We start from the raw sequence: 22,058 nt of genomic DNA, 5'->3' as shown, positions 1-22,058 counted from the left end.
GTTACACATGGCGATACTCCCCACTGACATCTTCAACTTTTGCATAAAGGAAGCTGAGTTGCTCGGGGTGGCAGATGATGTATTTCAAAAAGTGTATACAATTAATAATATTTATGAAAAAAAACCAAATTAAACTTTAAAAAAAAAACCTTGTTACTACTTTATATTTCAATATTTGTACTATATTTAATGAAATTCAACATTTTGTTAACAAAAACATTATGCAACTTTTTTTTTTTGTTTAAAATACAAAAGACCTCTTAAAGAAAGACAGCATCTACATATGTTCCAATTGAATTACAATTTCTTATAGGTAGCTAGGTACATTTAATTTAGGTTTTAAGAGCAGGGACATAATAGTAATTCGATAATATTAGAGAAAGAAAAAAAAGTAAAGCTTAAATTTAATAATTAATAAATATTAAATAAAATATTCTGATTATTTTTAGCTAATTTTTTTTAAACATTTCGGATAATAATAATAGTATGTAGAGAGATAAAGAAATGCTACATAAATAAAATGAGTAAGAGAACATAAGAAATTTAAGCAGGGTTTCCTTTCCATACAATAAAGAAAAAGATGGCAAAGCAAAGGTGCATATAATGCCTTCATTTGGTCTGTACGAGAAAACATATAATTAATATTATCCTCCTCCTTGTGGTGCATGGTCTTCACTGGCAACGCCATGGTTATCTTCATGCTTTGCTGCCTCTAATTGATTCAACTATGCTATAATAACACTCATGATTATATGGTTTTATATGAGCCCAATGCGCTAGGAAAATTAGTTAAATTATCAGATGTTGGCACGATTCGAAAAGGATGGCAAAGCAATTAATTAATCAAGTGGCACATTATAATACTATGTATACATCTATGTGCAGAAGCTGTAAAAGTTATACATAATGCCTTAATTTGGGGTGCTATGTTAGGCACATAATTAAGAATTCATTAATTAGTTATTTAATGTTGTTCTCCTCCTTTTTTGAATGAATCTTGATCTTGATCATCCTTATGGACGCCATGTACTACTTGAGGCTTGACCACTATTTCAAGTTTGTCGCTTTTTGATGACACTAATTGATTTTTCGTCATCTCTTTGCTTTTACCCGTACGTACCTTCCAAGATATAGCTTTTCATCAAGAATGGTGGATCCAGCAAAGGCAACAACCACTAACATAAGAGGACTAAAAACAGAGACAAATAAGGGACCTCTCATGCGTACGCACCACGATATCACAGCCACCATTACTCCCGAAACCACTATACCCGCGTAAGCTACAGTGAGTAGTCTGACATTCCAACCCAACTTCCACTGAGTCAAATCCCTCTCAACACAAAATGTGAAGGTGACAGAAAGAATTGCTCCCATTACACACATGAGTGCAGTGCTTGAATATGGATACGGATATGCTCTACTCATCTTCGCCTGAATAATTAGCCACAACGCATAAGACGCATTGCTGGAGAACGACGACACAGCACCCAGCAAGAACAACCCTCCACCACCACGTGACGAGTGTACGGCGCCGCTGCCATTTCGTTGATTAAAGAGGTTAATGTGAAAGGATAGCATCTTAACTTCTACGCCTCTATAGAATGTCATCAACATTGCCCCACCAATTCCAGTCATTGTTCCTATTATTTTCGCCTTTCCTGCTGCTTTTTTCAAATTCAATCTCTCCATTCTGATCAACAAACACATTTTATAAGCAAACATACAAACGTATATATAATCTTAGTAGATCAATTAATTACCCGAAAGAAAGAGACAAGATGAAGGTGATGGCTGGAATCAGATTGGATATGGCGGTTGCAAATGTTACAGAAGTTAAAGCAAGTGCTTCCATTTGTAAGTTTTGAGGCAATGCTCCCCTGAAATCAAATTAATTGAGAAAATACTTCTAACTTACTACATATACAAATGCATAATCTCTTTTAAATTGAAGCTACCTACACTTTAACATTACTTACATCTCAACATAATATATATCGTATTAGATTATGTTAAGCAAGTTAATTAAATATATACATTATTTTTAGCTATCATACACAACAAAAATTTCATATGACTAATCACCTAGATTTAATGTGCTTACATGTAAGGCACAGGTAATGCACGACATAAAATATGAATTTAACAGAATTATAGTGTATAAATAATGAAGTATATTTTTATCTTAATAGATAACCATTGCTATTTCGAGGCTAAGTGTGCTTTATTTAAAAAAATATATTTTATAACTTTTTTTATATATAGTTAAAAATAAATAAAATATTAATTTTTAAAAATATGTGAAAAGTAATTATTTTAAAAAAAATTAATTTTTTGAATTAAAAACTGTAAGTATAAATTCTATAATTAATTGGTCCCAAAATTATTCACTTACATCAATATCTCAATAATGATACAACATAATTTTAATATAATTTTTTTAACAATAATATAACAATATATTAAAAAAAATAATATTAACAATAATATAACAATATATTAAAAAAATAATATTATATTAACTTTTTAAATAGAAAAAAAGAAAAAAAAAACTCTTAAACTCACATCATATTTTTTACAAACTGAACTTAAGAATAATATCATATGCAAACCTTTATTTATTGGCAAATAATCATAACTAATTTTAATGTCTAACATGTTCTATGATTGGTGGTTAAAAAAGTAAAATTCTATTATATGTTTCTATGCTTACAAGTTTGTATTTAATTATGGTCATATTCTAATTCAATTTTATTTTTGTTTCTTTATACTTTTAGAATCTTCAAGTTATACTTTGATCAAGTAAAAAAGCTTTCAACTCATCTTTAAAGATCTTGACTACTCTAGACACTTTAATTCGACTTAAATTTTTCAACTTATTATTGGTATTTGATGAATGTAATTAATTTAAAAGAAAAACAGAAACAAATACACTAAGATCAGAGCTAGAATGAAATCTAGGGAGACCCCAAATTTTAATTTTTTTAATATAAAAAAATTAACTAAATTTTATATCTAATTTATAAAGAAAAGTTAAAATTTAGGGGTTCACGTGAGAGACCCCGCCCCTGAAATACACCCGTAATAAAGTAGGCGTTGTATATTAAAAATTTAACGAAGGTCCTGATATCCTAGGTGTTAATTTTTTCTTTTTCTGTTTTTTTTTTTTTTTAGTTTATAATGCGACCAGTGTGTAACGCACTTGGTGTTTAAAAGGGTTAATAAAATCAAAATATATCATACTTTTGGTTGCTTGTATTGATATATAAACGAGTCTTCTTATATGTTCAAGCAATATCCCATGTCACCTTAAATAAATACGTGGCGCATTAGGGATCTTTGTAATTATCGATCCAAAATTCCAAATTTCAAATTTTACATGCCGTTACAATTTAGTATTGTTTGTCGAAAATATTATCTAATAATTTAATAATATATTTTATTTTATATTTTTAAATATTTAATAACTAAAAGTAATAATTTTTAATAATTTTTTAACTTTTTTTATTTAAAAAATACTAATTCTTCTTTAACTTTCCGTCTTTATTCAGTTTTTTAAGAATTTATTATTATTTAGCTAAAAGAAATGTTACTTATTCTTTAGATTTTGTGTTTAGTCAACTTTTAGATTTACTTGTTTTTTAGTTTTTCCTTTTCTAAAAGTTGAACAATGGATAATTTTTAAAAAATACCTAATTACACTGATTAATTAATTTAAATATTTACTTTTACGTATCAATTATTCAAAAAATAAAAAAATATTTATTTATTTTCTTCTAAAAATTAAAATCTGAATAAAAAATAATATTTAAAGAATCTCTAATTCTATTATTTTCATTTATATTTTCATATAGGAGAAAAAGTAGGAGTTGATAAACAAGGCCCGGCCTTGGAATGCTAGAGAAGTCTGGTAAATCATAACTACTAATTACTACAAAGCTAACTTTCATTTCCCCAAACTTTCTGTAAAACAAACACGGAACAAGAAAAAGTGGCAGAATAAATGAGGTTAATATACTAATAAGTATTAACAATATAAAAAAATTTACATGATTGAGTATAATCCAGTATTTAATAGAAATAATAAGAATTAAAAACATGTTGTAAAAGTTTTGTTTTTCTAAATTTAGGTTTAGCTACACTAGTAGATGCATGGAAATACAATATAAAAAGAAGCAATTATAGGTGTTGAAAGTTTAAAGGAAAAGATGAACATATACATGCATGATGAATTGAATGAGTATAGTTTGCTTTATTTTAAAAAGATTTATTTTATAACTTTTCTTTTCTTTTTTATATTATGGTTGAAAAGAAATAAAATATTAATTTTTAAAAATATGTGAAAATTAATTGTTTTAATAAAAAAAAGTAATTTTTTAAATTAGAAACTGTAAGTATAAATCCTATAATTAATTGGTCCTAAAATCGTTCATTCACATCAATATCTCAACAATGATATAACATAATTTTAATATAATTTTTTTCAATAATAATATAACAATATATTAAAAAAAGAATAATATTATAACAATAAAAAATATCTTTATTTTTTATTAACTCTCTTAATAAAAAAAACCTCTTAAACTCGCATCATATTTCTTACAAACTGGACTTAAGAATAATATCATATGAAAATTTTTATTTATAAGTAAATAATTATAACTAATTTGAATGTCTAAGATGTTCTCTGATTGGTGGTGAAAGAAATTAAAATTCTATTATATGTTTCTTTACTTACAAATTAAACTTGTATTTAGTTGTCATATTCTAATTCAATTTTATTTTTGTTTCTTTAAACTTTTAGAATCTTCAAGTTATACTTTGATTACTGTCCCAAAAAAAAAAGTTATACTTTGATCAAGTAAAAAGCTTTCAACTCATCTTTAAAGATCTTGAATACTCTAGACACTTTAATTCGACTTAAATTTTTCAACTTATTGTTTGTAATTGATGAATCTAATTAATTTAAAAGAAAAACAGAAACAAATACGCTAAGACCAGAGGTAGAATGAAATTTAGGAAGAGACTAAAATTTAATTTTTTTAATATAAAAATATTAAAATAAAAAATAAAAAAGCTAAATTTTATATCTAATTTATAAAGAAAAGTTAATTTAGAGGGTCATGGTCCTTTCAGGTGAGAGACCCCGCCCCTGAAATACACCCATAATAAAAATAGGAGTTGTATATTAAAAATTGATTTAATTATTCTGTTTATCCTATAGTTTCACAAAATTTTTAATTAGGTTCTTATATTTTTTTTAATTAGTTTTTGTACCAATTTTTTTAATTAGATTTCTCTTAATAGTAATTAGCTTAATTGTATAGAGATCTAACTAAAAAAAATTAACACAGGGACTTGAATAAAAGAAAAAAATGTATTAACTCAATTAAAAAAATTAGTGCAAAAATTCAATTAAAGAAAATATAAAAACCTAATTAAAAATTTCGTAAAACTATAAAACCAATAGAATAATTAAACCTTAAAAATTTTAAAAAGACCTTGATATCCTAAGTGTTAATTTTTTCTTTTTCTTTTTTTTTTTAAGTTTATAATGCGACCAGTGTGTAACCCACACAGTGTCTAAAAGGGTTAATAAAATCAAAATATATCATACTTTTTGTTGCTTGTATTGATATATAAATGAGTCTTCTTACATGTTCAAGCAATAGCCCATGTCACCTTAAATAAATACGTGGCGCATTAGGGATCTTTGTCATTATCGATCCATGTTTTAAATTTTACATGCCGTTACAATTTAGTATTGTTTGTCAGAAAAATACTATCAAATTATTAAAATTTATTATTTTTTATATTATTTAATTATTAATTTAATTTTTTTAAGTATAATTTTATTGTTTAATAATTTAATAATATTTTTTATTCTATATTTTTAAATATTTTAAATATTTAATAATCAAAAACAATAAATTTTGATAATTTTCTAATTTTTTTATTTATATTTTTCATATAGCTAGGAGAAAAAGTAGGAGTTAATAAACATGGCCTGGCCTTGGAATGCTAGAGAAATCTGGTAAATTTTAACTACTAATACAAAGCTAACTTTCATTTCCCCAAACTTTATGTAAAACAGACACGCAAGAAGAAAAAGTGGCAGAATAAATGAGGTTAATATACTAATAAGTATCAACAATATAAAAAAAACTATATGATTGAGTCTAATCCAGTTTTTAATAGAAATAATAAGAATTAAAAATCTGGTGTAAAAGTTTTCTTTTTCTAAATTTAGGTATAGCTACACTACTAGATAGATGCATGGAAATACAATATAAAAAGAAGCAATTATAGGTGTTGAAAGGTTAAAGGAAAAGATGAACATATACATGCATGATGAATTGAATGAGTATAGTGAATAGTGAAGATACATACCCAAATAAACCGCACAAGAATGACTGAAAGAGAATGGTCCAAGTCATCTTTGTCCTTGTCTTCCTGCGAAAAATCATCATCAAAGAAGCAAAGTAACTATCTGAAATAGTAATAGCATTGAAGGATTGGACATGATATGTTGTTTCAAAACCATTATCATTATGAACACTACTACAACCTCGTGGGTCCACCCCACTCCCACTAATAATAATTCAATTCATCATTCCATATCTACACCAAAAGCAGAACCTCGATTTGATGAACTACTGCAACCTAGAAAGTTAAACAATCATTCTCGATTCTTCTCCACTCACAACATCTATCTGATCATCATCATGCATGATGGACACAGAGATAGATAAATAGAAAATATCAAATCAAAGAATTGAAGGGACTTCAATCAACTATGCATGTTGAATCTAAACTAGTATTATTAATTACGTGTTTATATATGATATGATATGATATGATGAGACTGAAGAAGAAAATTAATTAATTAATTAATTAATTACCTCTCGAGAATATAAGCAAGAGGAGCAATGAAAGCAGTAGCAAAGATATAGCGGTAGGCAACAACTACTCTGAGGCTCATGCCATCGTTGACAGCAAGCTTGTAGAGAACATTGACCCATGCATTTGCTATCTGCACAATCACCATCAACACCACCGGCTTCACCACTTCCACCACCTTCCACATGTTCTTCATCCTCAATATAATTAAACAGAGATATGCATATACATTAATTAGTTGATTGGGTGATGAGGAGTGAAGAGTGTAGAGTGTGGAGTGTGATTGTGGGGCAGTGGCATATTATAGAGTGGAGAGTCGGTATTTATGGGCAATGCAAGGTAAGTGCTCTTTCAACCCAAAAAGAAATTAAAGAAGCGGTGCTAATTTGTTTTTCTTTGTTTCCCACGTTATCATTTAATGTCAAACTAGATATGCGTGATGATGTGTCATGTAACAGAGTAATAAAAGTAAAACCTTAGCACACTTGTGCAATCCTTATAAAATATATAAATTAAATATCTATAAAAATCAATCTTCTTATTTGGTTGGTGCGCTGCCACGTGGATAGTGGACCTTCATTAAGGGTCAATTTCAAGTCTAGAGAATATATGAATATGGGTGCAACACTAGCTACTACTAGCTGGCTACTGTGCACATCAATCAACTCCTGCTGCAATATGAATTGAATCTCAGTGATGAATTCTTGTGAGGTCTCCCTCTCTGCCTCCTTCAATTCATCGTGTTCTCTGTTCTTATTCTATTCTTAATTAACTTGAGCCTCAAACATGAGATATGGGATATATGCATCATGTATATAGAAGCATCCTATTGATATGTATGTTCCCTTGTACCTCCAAATCTCTCATGAAATTTTTTTCTTGGTTAAGCTTAAATATGAGAGAATCTCAGTTATTGTTATTAGTAGTGAAGATCAGCTTTCAAAAAGTATTACAACATATATAGGTTAGTTTATTGATTGATTTATTTCTTATTATTGGCAACATATAACATAAACTCTGACTAATTAAGAGATATATATTAAGTGCGTGCCACGTTAAATATGTTATTTTAATCCTGAGTGGGTTTGTGTGGCAGAAAATTAAAATAATTAAAGAGTAGAATATACTACAAATCCACATGTATGCAATGGTTGTATACATGAACTCAAAAACCTTGCAGGTCAAAGAACATGGGTGGAATTGGAGAGTATGCATTTGTGGGATGTGGGTTGTTTCTATAATAATTATTTAATGCTATAGTACTCTTTGTTTTGGGACGATTGTACCTCATTTTTAGCCGAATCTAGTAATCTGGCCTTAAACAGATGCCATTTTTGGTGTTATACTATAATAGCACACACTCAAGAAATAAGAGATTCAGCTAGGCATGAAATAAAACTATTTTATGATACTATTTTTTCAAAAAAATTAGGTTAATAAAAAAATAATATACATAGTTATATTTTTAATATTATTTTAAATAAAAGCCTATCTTTTTTATTATTTTTGGAGTTCATTAAAGTTTAAATTTTTTATTTTTTAAACATAGAGCTTTCAATTGTTATATCTTTAACAAACTAATTAGCAGCAGAATTCTCATCATCAAGCTCTATAGTGGGGTGTTCAGAATTTCATTACTTTCTTCTGATTAAAAAACAATATAGTGGCATGAACTTTTTGAAACTCGCCATCTTTAATTTCTAGCCTCTAGCTACCTAACGTGCTTCCAATATTGGATTGCTGTGATATATATATATATATATTATAAGAATAATATTATGTGAATATATATAAAATAGTGCACGGTTGTAATTAATATACCCGTAACATGTTGTAGGGGAAATTAAAATAGCGGATCCGGAGAAGAGAAAATGTTCTGTAATAATTATTCCTTAGTCATATACTATATAATATTCAGTGGAATCAATTAATTAATTAATTAATTAACCCCAATGACATACCTAATAAGAAGCTTCTTTGCAAGCGCAAAGGCATTATTTGATGATAAATATATGGTCCTCATTGGCTTGCTTGGTAGCATTCACCCTTGGGTCAGGAAAATCAGCATCCACTCATTACTACTACTCCGAATTAAAGGCAATAAATTAATTATAATTAAGCATCCCGTATGTGATTCAATAACCACAAAAAAGCAAACTTGGCCTCTTCCATTTATAAGCATAATGAGTCATGTATGGTGAGTTTAGGCAAATGGTGGAAAATGAAAGTGACAACAATAATAGCCACTTGGCTTCATGCATGTACACGAGTGGATCGTCCTATGCTTTTATCCTTTCATTTATTTCCATTTAATCACACTTTTCCAATCCCTTTCAATGTTTCCTCTCCTTCGATATACATGTTTCTATGCAACCAAATACTCATGATATATATACAGTTAATATCTAATAATTAATACTAATTTTAATATGAACCATTAGTTTGATTATATTATTGATTAATCGCTGTAAAAATATTTTATGATTCTGATATATTAAATTTAATTATTTTAATAGTTGATTATCTTACTGAAAAATATATAAAATAGTATGCATAAATATACACTAATATATTATAACTGATTAATCAGTAATTGAATTTTAATATTTAAGGATATTTTTGTTTTAATATTATGATATTATTGTTAAATTCGGCTATAATATAATTTATATAATCTATTTTATTAGAATTGAGATTGTACTAAATGCGTCTAACTCAATTTAAAAAAAAATTAACTCATGAGATGAGAAATATTTAACGTTTAAAAGACGTGAAATTTGTAATAACCGGAGAAAGAATAGTATATTATTGAGTGTAATCAAGTTGTCTATTCAAATTGTCTAAAATGATGGTATTTATAGGTACTAACAGAATCATAATAATAAAGACGTAATCTCATATAATAAATACTCAGATATACTAAATAATACTAATTGATCCTAATTGATCCTAATTATATTCTAATATCCCCCTCAAACTCAGGTGACAACTTGAGTTTGAAACTTATTTAAAACAACGAAAGAAAGAGAAAAAAATGCATAAATTGATAAAACAGGTGCAGAAACTGCCCAAAAGAAGCACAGATGGAACTATCGCTTGTCTGAAGGAAGCACAGACGGAACTGCTGCTTGTCTGAAGGAAGCGCAGATGGAACTGACGCTATCTGAATGAAACGCAGATGGAACTGCCGGAAAGAAACGTAAACGGAACTGTAAATGTCACGAGAGAAGGCAGATGGAACTGCCACGAGAAAACGCTGACGAAACTACCACGAGAGAATACAGACGGAACTGCCACGAGAGAACGAAAACTATATGATTTCTTCATGAAAATAGGTAAACAGCGAATGACATGACAATGGTGTTTGATCATTCGACTCGAAAAAAACACAAAACAGAGAAAATAGGCTAGTCGGTGAGGTGAAAAACAGCAAATGAGTGACAAAAGGGAAAGAAGAATGGCATAGAGAAAAAAATACAAAAACTACGGTGATTTCACCGCAAGTAAAACAACATATCATCTTCAAGGAGGATACCATGGTTCTGATACCATGTTAGAAACAAAGACTATAATTTGTATATTATTGAGTGTATTTAAGTTGTCTACTCAAGTTGTCTATTCAACTTGTTTAGAATGATACAATATAAAAGAGTATTTATAGGTACTAAGAGAATCGTAATAATAAAGACGTAATCTCTTATAATAAATATTCAAATATACTAAATAATACTAATTGATCCTAATTATATTCTAACAATAACTATTCTAACAATAACTATTAATGAAAAGGAGGAGATGAATCATATATAGTTATGATGATGATGAACACCTTTCTACTTGTGTTACTTATTAGTGTTGTGGAGGTTACGTTTACAGACATTGGCACTTTGGCACTTTGGGTTTTATAGAATAATAATATTCCCTGCTTTAAAAATTCAATTCACACATACACATAATATTATATTTTACTTTTCCTAATTTGGTTACCGCACTATAGCAACATGACAATGAAACCTCATCACTAAGATTATTATTATATGCTACTCTCCATTAATTTGATCAGAGTTCAGGTCTGTTGTAACTTGTAATCCAATCTTTTTTAAGCGTCAAAAAAAGCATTGCATGCTGATAGTGCCGTATAGTGGTAGTAATGTTGATGATGGATATATACATGTTTTCAGAGCCGTGGAAGATTAGTAAACCAACGTATGTAGTAAACAAAAAACAAGAGAGAGTAGTAAGCAAAGTAGAGGAAAAGGCTCATATGGTTCTTACTCGTTTTTTCTTCATCAACACTTTAATGCATGTGTTCTATACTTCTACGACATAACTTATCAGCTTAGAATTATTAGGTAGTATTTGGTGGAGAGATAGAGATAAAAAAATTGAGATTGAGAGATAAAAACTAAAAGAAAGAGATTGAAATAAATTTTAGTATTTTGTTTGGTACAAAGTGAGAGACAGAAATTGAAATAAAAATGAAACTCTATTTAATTTGTACAAAGGGTGAAATTGGAATTAATTAATTGAAATGAGGATATTTTAGATATAAAAAGTTATTAAAATTTCAGTCTCTATCTCTAAAAATTTTAGTCTCCTGTGTTCCTACTTTTTGGAAGTACTAAAATATTGAAATTTTGATAATAAAAACAAAAAATTTAGTACCAAAACCAACAAACAATACTGAATCTTAATTTTCTAGTCTCTGCTTCATTACCTCAAAACAAACACTATCTTATAGACAAATTTAAATATTGGTACTTTAGTAATCAGAATTAGGAAAAACACATTAATTTATAAGCTAAGTAACTAACAACAGATCACATTTAACTTGTCCTACTATTATAAAGATAATTATTTATGTTATTATGTTTTATTAATTTAATTTTTTTGGATAAATAATTTTATGATAAAAATTAACTGTATTATTTTTGAAAAAAATATAAATATTTAGTACTAAAGAGTGAGGTAGCTTTTAAGGAAAAAAAAGGGTTGGAAAAAAAGGAATAAAAGCAAAGAGAAATTGTTTGTATGTACATGTTTTTTATGATTTAAAAGAGAATTTTTTTTATCTTTTTCATTTTTTTATCAATTATTTGTAAGATAAATAATATATATAAAATATTTTGAGTCAATATTGTATCCTTAATATTATAGTCAATTTTAATATATAAAAAAATCTAAAACTTTTAAATTTAAAAATATCCAAAACTCAACTAGAAGTAATATTCAAAAGTTAACTTAATAAAAATTAATCTTAATAGATTTTGTACTAAGCATACTATTTGACAATCTATTAGAATGTTAACTGAAGTTGGCTGTGATAGTAGCATTACTTTTATATAAAACATATGGCGTACAATATTATTATCTAGCCAGGTCGTACTTGGTCTCATTTGGATCAATAGAGTTGCTTGCGAAAGTTGAACAAATTGATGAGACAGGTAACGGCTACTTAATAATATTGGATTATACGTTGATGGTAATGAACATATATAGATATTCGGTAACGCTAAAAAAATAATATTTAAAATTATTTTATATAATATCTATAATTATATATTTATTACATTTAGTTGTGTAATTATTCTACTAATAATTAATAAATATTAAATAAAATAATTTTTAATTATTTAAATTGATTTTTTATTGTCTCTTAAATATTAATGATAAATTAAATGACCAGCCACAAGAAAATAATACTCATGATTTTCTCCAAATTAAATCTTCCCATGAAATAGTAATTGCACTTAGCTTTCATATTGACGAAAAGGAAAAATAGAGGCAGCATCAATCAAAGTCATTGAGAAAGAAAAATTCTGTAAATATCAAATAAAGAAAAAGAAATTAAAGAATGAAAGATATTTGCATGCATACATGCAATCCACTTTTGGGCAATGGCAAATTAAAGCAGCTTCTGCCTCTTTAATTACTCGTTTCTTTTTCGGGCAAGTGTCAAGTGTGTGATGGCTTTTCGCTCCTTTTATTACATTTTTTCCAAAGTATTAAAATTAAACTTTTTTAATTATTCTAATAGTTTTGAAACAAATAAAATTTAAGATAAAAAGTAGATATCAAATTAGTGTAAGAAAGTCAAAAGCAAAGTTACGAAAACCAGGTTGATCATTAAACCGGTCGAATAATTGATTTAATGGTTCAATTTAGATCGACCGTAAAAGACAAAAAAGACAGAAAAGATTTCAGTTTTTACAGTAGTAAGACAGAAAAGATTTCTTATACTGATAACAATAAGAATTCAAAAATTGAACTCTGCATTCAAAAAAAAAATAAACCAGTACCTGGCAGACAGATCGACGAAAAAGTGGGTGAACAAGAAGGAGAGGTAGATCTCAGATCTGGCCGTCGTGATAACGCTAGATCTCAGATCAGGGGAATTGTACACTTGTTGGCTGCTGCTACTTATTAGAAGCTCAAATTAGGAGCTAGAGATGCCGATATCGACACCAACTCAGGTACCCAACAACGGTGGAGAATGAGGGCACGAAGCAGAGCAGAGACGCAATCTGCAGTGCAGAGATGGAGACACAAAACAAAGCAAAGCAAAGAGCTAGAGAATTAGAGATCCGTAGTTGAAGGCGTAGACCAGAGTAAAGGAAGGAGAAGTAGACAAACAGCGGAAAAAGTGGCGAATGGTGGACGACGAGGCACAGTGAGTGAGAGCGAAAGTTGAGAGAGGCGAACGATAGAGAGTGAGTGGCTTCGTTGGGTTAGGTTAGGTTAGGTTAGTGGGTGAATTAGGTTCCGGGCTCAAAACGATGCGTTTTAGAATAAATTAAAAAGTCGAAGCTTAAATAAATTCGATCGATTCGTCGGTTAACCATTAGTTTTGCCAAATTTTTGTCCGTTTTTTACAAGACAATCCTAAAAATCAATTAGACGGACTAAATAACTAATTTTCGGTTAATTTAATCAAACCGACTCATTCAGTCTGGTTTTTAGAACCTTGATCAAAAGTATTGTTAACATATTGGGCTTGTGGACTTGTACTTTGAATTGGACTACGCTTGGTTTTTAATTTGGTAAGCAATTATTATTGCTGGAACCTTAATAGTCCAGAAAATATTGAACAAGACAAAAAATCATTTATATCAATGAATGTTTAACATTTTTTTTTTGCAAAAATAGGAGTGAGACTTAAATTTGTAATTTTTAGATAAGTATAAAAGATTATGTTATTTGAGGTATAATTCGTTGGTAATATTGTTTAACATTATTCTTCAAATAAATAAAAAAAATTAATTTTTTAATTTACTATTACCATATTACTATATTAGTTAATTTAAAGGAACTCGCTTATCTGTAATATTTATATTAGTGAAAAATCTATGTTAATAATTACTTTGTATTTTTCTTTACTTTGTTTATTGTTCCAATTTGTTCTTCATCTCATTGAGTGGTATAATCATTTAGAATAATATTATATAACCAATAAAATTTATCAATTTTAACTAATATTCTAAACACTAAATATTAAAATTTAAATTTTAAAGATTTAAAATAAAATATTAAATAAATATTAATTGATATTGATAAAAAAATAATATTATTACCTAATATTTTTCATGGTGTGTCTCCTTTGGCATGGAACAGTAGTGGCAATGATAAATGTTTGTGTCCTTCCTGATTTAGTAAATATTGATAGTCAAATGCGATGCTGCATGGTGATGAGGATTCAATTACTTCCTACTACTTGATTGCATTGCTTGTCCATCACACCCTCACCTCACTAATATAAAACTATCCTATCAGATGTGAATCCACTCGCATGTTGCCCAAAACGTATTTTATAGAGAAAAAATGAAATATTTATGTTGGACCCCAAATTAGAGTTGAAATAGCTTTTCTGATCTGTAATTTAGTTTAATGAGTGTAATATAACAATAGAGTGATGTTTCACATTTAAATTTTTTTAACAACTAAATTTAACTAAATTAATTCAAGTCCAACAAAAATCAATTTTATTATTATATAGCGTATGAACACGCTATTTTTTCATATTTTGTATTTTTTTTGCGTTCTTTTTTTTTGTATTTTTTTTTTTACATATTTTTTGTCATCTTCATTTTTTATTGTTTTATTATTACTATATTTTTTTTTCTTCATTCTCTTTTTGATAATTTTTATAGTATTATGTATATTTTTTTGTTTGATTATTTTTTTGTTATGAGGTAAAACAAAAAAATTACGAGAAGTTAAAAAAAAGAAGAAGATGATGATAACAAAAAAGAAGGAGAAGAGTTTTAAATTATTCAGAATTTATCATAAAATAATATTAAAAAAAATAAAAAAAAGAACAACGATGTACGAAAGAGGAAAAAGAAAAAAAAAGCGCGTAAATATAAAAAATAATTAAACAACTTAGTTAAATTTAATTAAAAATCACTTCGTTTTAGAAATTTTTTATAAGAATATATATGCAAAACACCTAATAAGCGAACATGCAGTTAAGTAATTATTGAGTTTAGAAAACTCTAAATTATTATGATGATCAAACACTGTTAAAAATTATTATTAAGAATTATTAATTTGATTTTGGGTTCAAATTATTTGATAAATAATTTCTGTTTTGTATGCAGAATTTTGATCATTGGGCATAAACAACAAAAAGCCCAAAATGTTGACAAACAATCAGTCTTTGGTACAAAAATTCTATATGATATTTGGCTGATATATTTAATGGTTAACAAATGTAAATTGTGCCAGAAAATTATGGAGCAGCCCAAAACCTTGTGTTGAAAGACCAATTTTCTCATGGTCTGAATTTGAAAAGAAAAAGAAAGGAAAGAAAAGTGGTTCGGTTACCCACTCCTCTCTTTTGGTGGAATTTGAATTCAATTAACTTGGTTTAATTGCATTGGTAACAGGAAAGAGAAAGTTTACATTGATTTGATAGCTTTCAATGTCTCACATGTTACAATGCATAAGGATAGGAAGTGGATTTTAATTGATTTTAATTTCACTAGTTGCTTCCAAGGTTTTCTTTTTCTTCTCTCTCTTCTCTCTCTCTTGTTTTCGTGTGTCACTTCCATCAGGAAAAGAAAATGGAAGAAGTTATCAAAGGTAGAAGCAGAGAAGCTATGAACAAGCAAGCGGCCAATGTGATAATGGCCCTTGCAAAAAGAAGATCTATAGTATGGCGTGGCTAGAATTTTTGCCACTAAGAGCAAGATGTGGAGAAGAAGCCTCAAGATCTCCATGCCTAAAGTAGAAGCAATCCGATCTCCATTGCACTTAGCAGCTGAACCAAGATACTTCTTGGTGTGATTCTCTCTTTCTCTTCTACTTCATTACTGTTTCTGTTGCGAAGGAGACAAAATTGAAAATTATCTCCTTACCGGCTATGAGACAAAAAGAAAATGTCTCTTGACTGGTGACGAGACAAAAGGCAGAAATATCTCCTAAAGCACTCTTAAAAGGGAGAAAGTGTTACTCAGAAGAAAGGGGCTAAGATTCAACCCCCACTCTCTTAGCCACTGATAACTATCAATTGGTATCAGAGCTTGGTCTCAAAGAGACCAAGCTTTGCAGCTTGGAGAAAAGATCCTGATGGCGGCTAATAGTGGCTTAAATCTGGTTTCCTATACTCTGACAGAAGGGCAGTCAAGTAATAGACCACCACTCTTCAATGGAAAGAAAGAATGAAGATATTTGTTCAGTCTGTGGATTACAGACTTTAGAAGATAATCCTTGAAGGTCCACAATTTCCAACCACTACAAGAGCTGAAAGTGTGGTTTTTCACAAGCGTGAAGCCGATTGGACTGAGGAAGACAGAAAGAAAGTAGAGCTCAACGCCAAAGCTGTCAACTTGCTCAACTGTGCAGTCAGCTTCGAAGAATACCGACGAGTATCAAGATGCACAACAACAAAGGAAATTTTGGACAAACTTCAAATTACTCATGAAGGCACAACTCTAGTGAAGAAGACCAGATTAGACATGCTAAACAGAGAGTATGAAATATTCTCAATGAAGGATGGAGAAACGATAGATGAGTTGTTCAAAAGATTCAACGTCATCATCAATGGCTTGGATGCTATGGGAATCACATATCCTGAATCTGTGCTTGTGAGGAGAATTTTGAGATGTCATAAAAGAGTGGAAAACAAAAGCAATAGTAATAGCTGAGAGTAGTGGCATTGATTCTATGACTTATGATGATTTGAGAGGAAATTTACTTGCTTTTGAAAACACATATTTGAAAAAAGATACAAAAAAGAAAGGAATAGCGCTCAAATCTGTTACTAACCCTCTGGATGATGAATCCAATGATAACTCATCTGAAAATAATTTTGTTTAGTTTGGTAAGAAATTCAGAAAAATGGTGAAGCTGAAGGAGAAAAACAGAGGAAGCAGCTCAAGGAAGAAGGATCTCAGCAAAGTGATTTGCTACAACTGCAAAGAAGTTTGGCACTTCAAATCTGATTGCCCTAAATTGATAAGGGAAGAGAAGCCGAAAAGGGAAAAAAAGAAAGGACTAATGGCTTCTTAGGAAGACTTGGAAAACGACTATAATGAAGATGAAGAATCTGAAACCAAGTCTCAAACCTGCCTCATGGCCGATCACGTTGAGCAGGTAGTTTTTCATAACCCTGACGCTAAAGACCTTCATCTCATGATTGGCCATCTTTATGGAAAAATTAAATGTTTCCTAAGTGAAAACTAAGATCTTGAGTCTCAAATAGAAATTCTGAAGGCAGAAAATAGTTTTCTAAAAGAAAAATTGAGAGAGGCTGAAACCACTGTTGATCTTGTTAAAGAAAACAAGCGGTTGAAAGCTGAAATAAAAGCTTGTGAAAAATAGCATTCTGTAGTTGCATATCTTAACTGTTTTGAAGAAAATGAGAAGTTGCTTAAAGAGGTAAAAAGACTTAAAGAAGATTTAGCCACCTTTGCTCAAAGTTATGAAAACTTAAATAAACTTTTGGCTAGTTAAAAACCTCTTTATGATAAAGCTTGTTTGGATTTTCATAAAACTGCAAAATCTGTCGAAAAACCTTCTTTTACCAACATGGCATTATCTTCTAATGACATAAGGTTTCAAAACCCAACAAGCTTTAGAAAAATAGCAACTCAAAGATTTTGTGGATTTTGCAACTGGAATGGTCATTTCCCTATTCAGTGCTTCTTTAGTGAAAGGATGATTAAAAACAAGGTTTACAAAATTATTTGTGATTATAATGGCTTGGGACAAAGAAGATGGTTTGACATCAAAAGATCCAAAAAGATTTGGATACCTAAGGTCACTTGAGCTTATTTTGCAGGTTTGCCTAGCATCCAAGAGAAAAGACAACATGTGGTATATGGATAGTGGGTGCTCTAGGCATATGACTGGAAAGGCAACGTTCTTTATTAAGCTTGATGAGTATGATGGAGGGTCTGTCACTTTTGGTGATAATAGAAAAGGAAAAATAGTGGCCATAGAAAAAGTTGGTAAAAGTTTTTCTTCTTTCATAAATGATGTTTTACTTGTTGATGGTTTGAAACACAATTTACTAAGCATTAGCCAATTATGTGATCTTGGTTATGAAGTTATTTTTAGAAAATTAGATTGCTTAGTTATTTGTGAAAAATCTGGTGAAATCTTGTTTAAAGCTAAAAGGTGTAATAATGTGTATGGATTGACTCTTGAGGATTTAAAAGATCAAAAAGTGACATGTTTTACTTCACTTGAATTTGAAAAATGGCTTTGGCATAAGAAATTAGGTCATGCAAGCATGCACCAAATTTCTAAGCTTGTTAAGAAGAACTTGGTGAGAGGAATTCCTAACATTAAATTTGATAAAGATATTACTTGTGATGCTGGTCAACTAGGCAAACAAGTAAAATCCTCTTTTAAATCGAAAGATGGAATTTCCACCAAGAGGCCATTGGAAATGTTGCACATTGATCTTTTTGGTCCAACAAGAACTAAAAGTTTAGGAGGTAAACATTATGGTTTGGTAGTGGTGGATGACTACTCTAGATTCGGTTGGGTTCTCTTCCTAGCTCATAAGAATGATGCTTTCCATACTTTTTCCATACTTTTTAAAAAGATTCAAAATGAAAATGATTTGAAAATAGCCCACTTAAGAAGTGATCATGGAAAAGAATTTGAAAATCAAGATTTTGAAAATTTCTGTGATAATTTTGGTATTGCACATAACTTTTCATGTCCTAAAACTCCTCAACAAAATGGAGTAGTTGAAAGAAGGAATAGAAGCCTTCAAGAAATGACTAGGGCATCTTTTGTGAAAATGATATACCAAAAATTTTGTGGGCTGAAGCTGTAAATACAGCATGCTATATTTTGAATAGAACCATCATTCGGAAAGGTTTAAAGAAAACTCCATATGAGCTTTGGAAAGGAACCCCTCCTAATCTTAAGTATTTTCATGTTTTTGGATGCAAATGTTTTGTTCTTAACAATAAAGAAAATCTTGGAAAATTTGATTCAAAATCCTATGAAGAAATGTTTGTTGGATACTCCACCACTAGCAAAGCGTATAGAATTTACCTCAAGGAACATAGAACCATAGAGGAATCCATACATGTGTCCTTTTGTGATACTAATTCAATTTTCAGTGCTGTATTAGAAGATGATGCAGGAAGTGAAGCTGATATGAACCATCGACCAAGTCAAGAAAATCCCAAAACTGTCCCAAGTGATGAACCTATCCGTCCAGAAATATCTTATCAGGAAGGAAGAGACATGTCAGTTTTGTCTCATGAACAAGTCAGAGAATCTGAAACAGAACAGTCTCCTGAAACTCATCAAGGCAGAACCTTACCTCAAAGACTAAGAGAATGGAAGTTTCTGAAAGGTTATCCTCATGATTTCATCATTGGCGACCCATCTCAAGTCATAACTACAAGATCATCAAGCAAGAAGCAAGTTGATCAAAGCAATGTTGCTCTCTTGTCCCAATTGAAGCCTCTCAATGTAAAGCAAGCTCTTCGAGACCCCTTATGGGTCAAAGCCATGGAAGAAGAGCTAGCTCAATTTGAAAAGAATGAGGTTTTGACACTTGTACCAAATCCAAATGGTAAGAAGGTAACCGGTACAAAGTGGATCTTTAAAAATAAATTGGGTAAGGATGGTAGTGTTGTTCGTAACAAGGCTAGATTAGTGGCCCAAGGTTACGATCAAGAGGAAGGGATTGATTTTGATGAGTCTTTTACTCCTGTAGCTAGAATGGAAGCAATTAGGTTGCTTCTTGCCTATGCTGCCCATAAAGGTTTTAAAGTGTTCCAGATGGATGTTAAATGTGCTTTCCTTAACGGCTTTATAGATAGAGAAGTATTTGTGGCTCAACCCCTCGATTTTGAAAGCAAAGAATTTTCAAATTATGTTTTTAAACTCTCAAAGGTCCTTTATGGCCTTAGACAAGCTCCAAGAGCTTGGTATGAAAAGCTTAGTGCTTTCTTGTTGGAAAATCAGTTTCATAAGGGAACCACCGATACAATTTTATTTATAAAAGTATCTAATAATGATATTCTTCTTGTTCAAGTTTATGTGGATGATATTGTGTTTGGTTGTGTGTAGAGTTTGGAAAACTTATGATTAGTGAGTTTGAAATGAGTTTGATGGGTGAATTAACCTTTTTTCTTGGACTTCAAATCAAACAAACCCCTAGTGGTATTTTATTCACCAAGGTAAATATGCAAAAGAATTAGTCAAGAAATTTGGCTTTGAAAATTCCGAACCTATGGAACACCTATGTATCCAAACACTAAACTTGATAAGGATGAAAATGGCAAGGATGTGGATGAAACTCGGTATATAGGAATGATAGGCTCACTCATGTATCTTACATCCTCAAGACCGGATATTGTCTAAAGTGTGGGTATATATTCAAGATTTCAATCTCACCCAAAAGAATCCCATCTTTCAGCTGTTAAGAGAATCATTAGATACATTAAGGGAACATGTGATTTTGGCTTATGGTATCCTAAATCTGATGAGTTTTGTGCAGTAGGATTTTGTGATGCAGATTATGTGAGTGACCGGGTGGATAGAAGAAGCACGTTCAGAATGTGTTGCTTCCTTGGCGGCTCACTCAACATGTGGTCAAGCAAGAAACAAGCCACTGTGGCACTATCCACGGCTGAAGCCGAATACATATCTACCGCAGCGTGTTGCTCTCAATTAATTTAGTTAAAAACTCAATTGGAGGATTATAAATTGAAAATCAATAATATACATTTATTTTGTGATAATATGAGTGCAATAAACATTTCTAAAAATCATGTTCTGCACTCTAGAACTAAGCACATTGAAGTTAGATATCATTTTATTAGAGAACATGTGCAAAAAGATACTATTAATATTCAATTTGTGAAATCTGAAGAACAACTGGCTGACATATTCACTAAACTTTTGTGTGAAGATAGGTTCTGTTCTTTAAGGAACAGTTTGAGAATGTTGGATTTAAGTTGTGTTGAAAAATTGTAATTTTACTGATTCTGATTGTTTTTGTCTCGTAGGCATGAAGGAGACAATTATGAGTTTATGATGAACAAGCCACAAAACAAAGGAAGACTGAACCGTGATGTCATTGAACTTAAACCCAATACCTTTTTGGACCCACTCCATAACTCTCTCCCGTTTTTAGTTTTTCATTATATTTTCATTAAAATTTCTTTTGAGAAGCTATCACATCATATCTTTATAGGGAGAGTTCATGTCAAATCAAAATCTTCTCCCTTATTCCCTCCATGTTTCAAGGAAAAGATCTTTCAGTTACTTTTTAATTTTTTAAATCTTCCTTGATTGATAACCGCTTTATTAATGCTCATTATTTTAAATAATCCTCTCTTTACTCAACATTTAATGCGGGTGTAACCCTTTCCTACCTTCCAATCCATTCGGTCATCTATTCATCTTCTCACTCCCTTCTTCATCATTTTTCATCATGAAAAAGAAGTTGGCTACTAGAAGAAGCAACTGAACCCCATCTTCCAAAAATCCACCAACCTCCTCTGCTCCCAAACTCACACCCATATTCATATACACTCTGCTTCATCGTCATCTCCCTCTTCACACTCAATCACATCTATGAGGAAGAAGGTGATTCATCAACGAACCTCTTCACGCAAGAAGACTGGAAAAGAGAAGGGATCTATGCCTGAAGAAGAAGATGTGTCTCTGTCCTCTCCACCACC

At 30.1% G+C, this 22,058-nt stretch overlaps 1 protein-coding gene across 1 annotated transcript; it reads right to left on the bottom strand.

Annotated features, from left to right (window-relative positions):
* Positions 1–487: 487 nt before the first annotated feature.
* On the bottom strand, positions 488–7,767 carry LOC107468631 (WAT1-related protein At1g68170). Its single transcript, XM_016087947.3, is given in 5 exon segments — positions 488–1,113; positions 1,116–1,690; positions 1,761–1,877; positions 6,388–6,450; positions 6,900–7,767. Coding segments are annotated over 5 exon segments (1,098 nt in total). The 5' UTR covers positions 7,094–7,767; the 3' UTR covers positions 488–964.
* Positions 7,768–22,058: the final 14,291 nt, after the last annotated feature.

The sequence above is a fragment of the Arachis duranensis genome, chromosome 10, assembly GCF_000817695.3.
Source record: "Arachis duranensis cultivar V14167 chromosome 10, aradu.V14167.gnm2.J7QH, whole genome shotgun sequence".
In the NCBI taxonomy this organism is placed as follows: domain Eukaryota; kingdom Viridiplantae; phylum Streptophyta; class Magnoliopsida; order Fabales; family Fabaceae; genus Arachis; species Arachis duranensis.
Note: the sequence above shows the minus strand (reverse complement) of the source record. Positions and strands in the feature narration are given on the sequence as shown.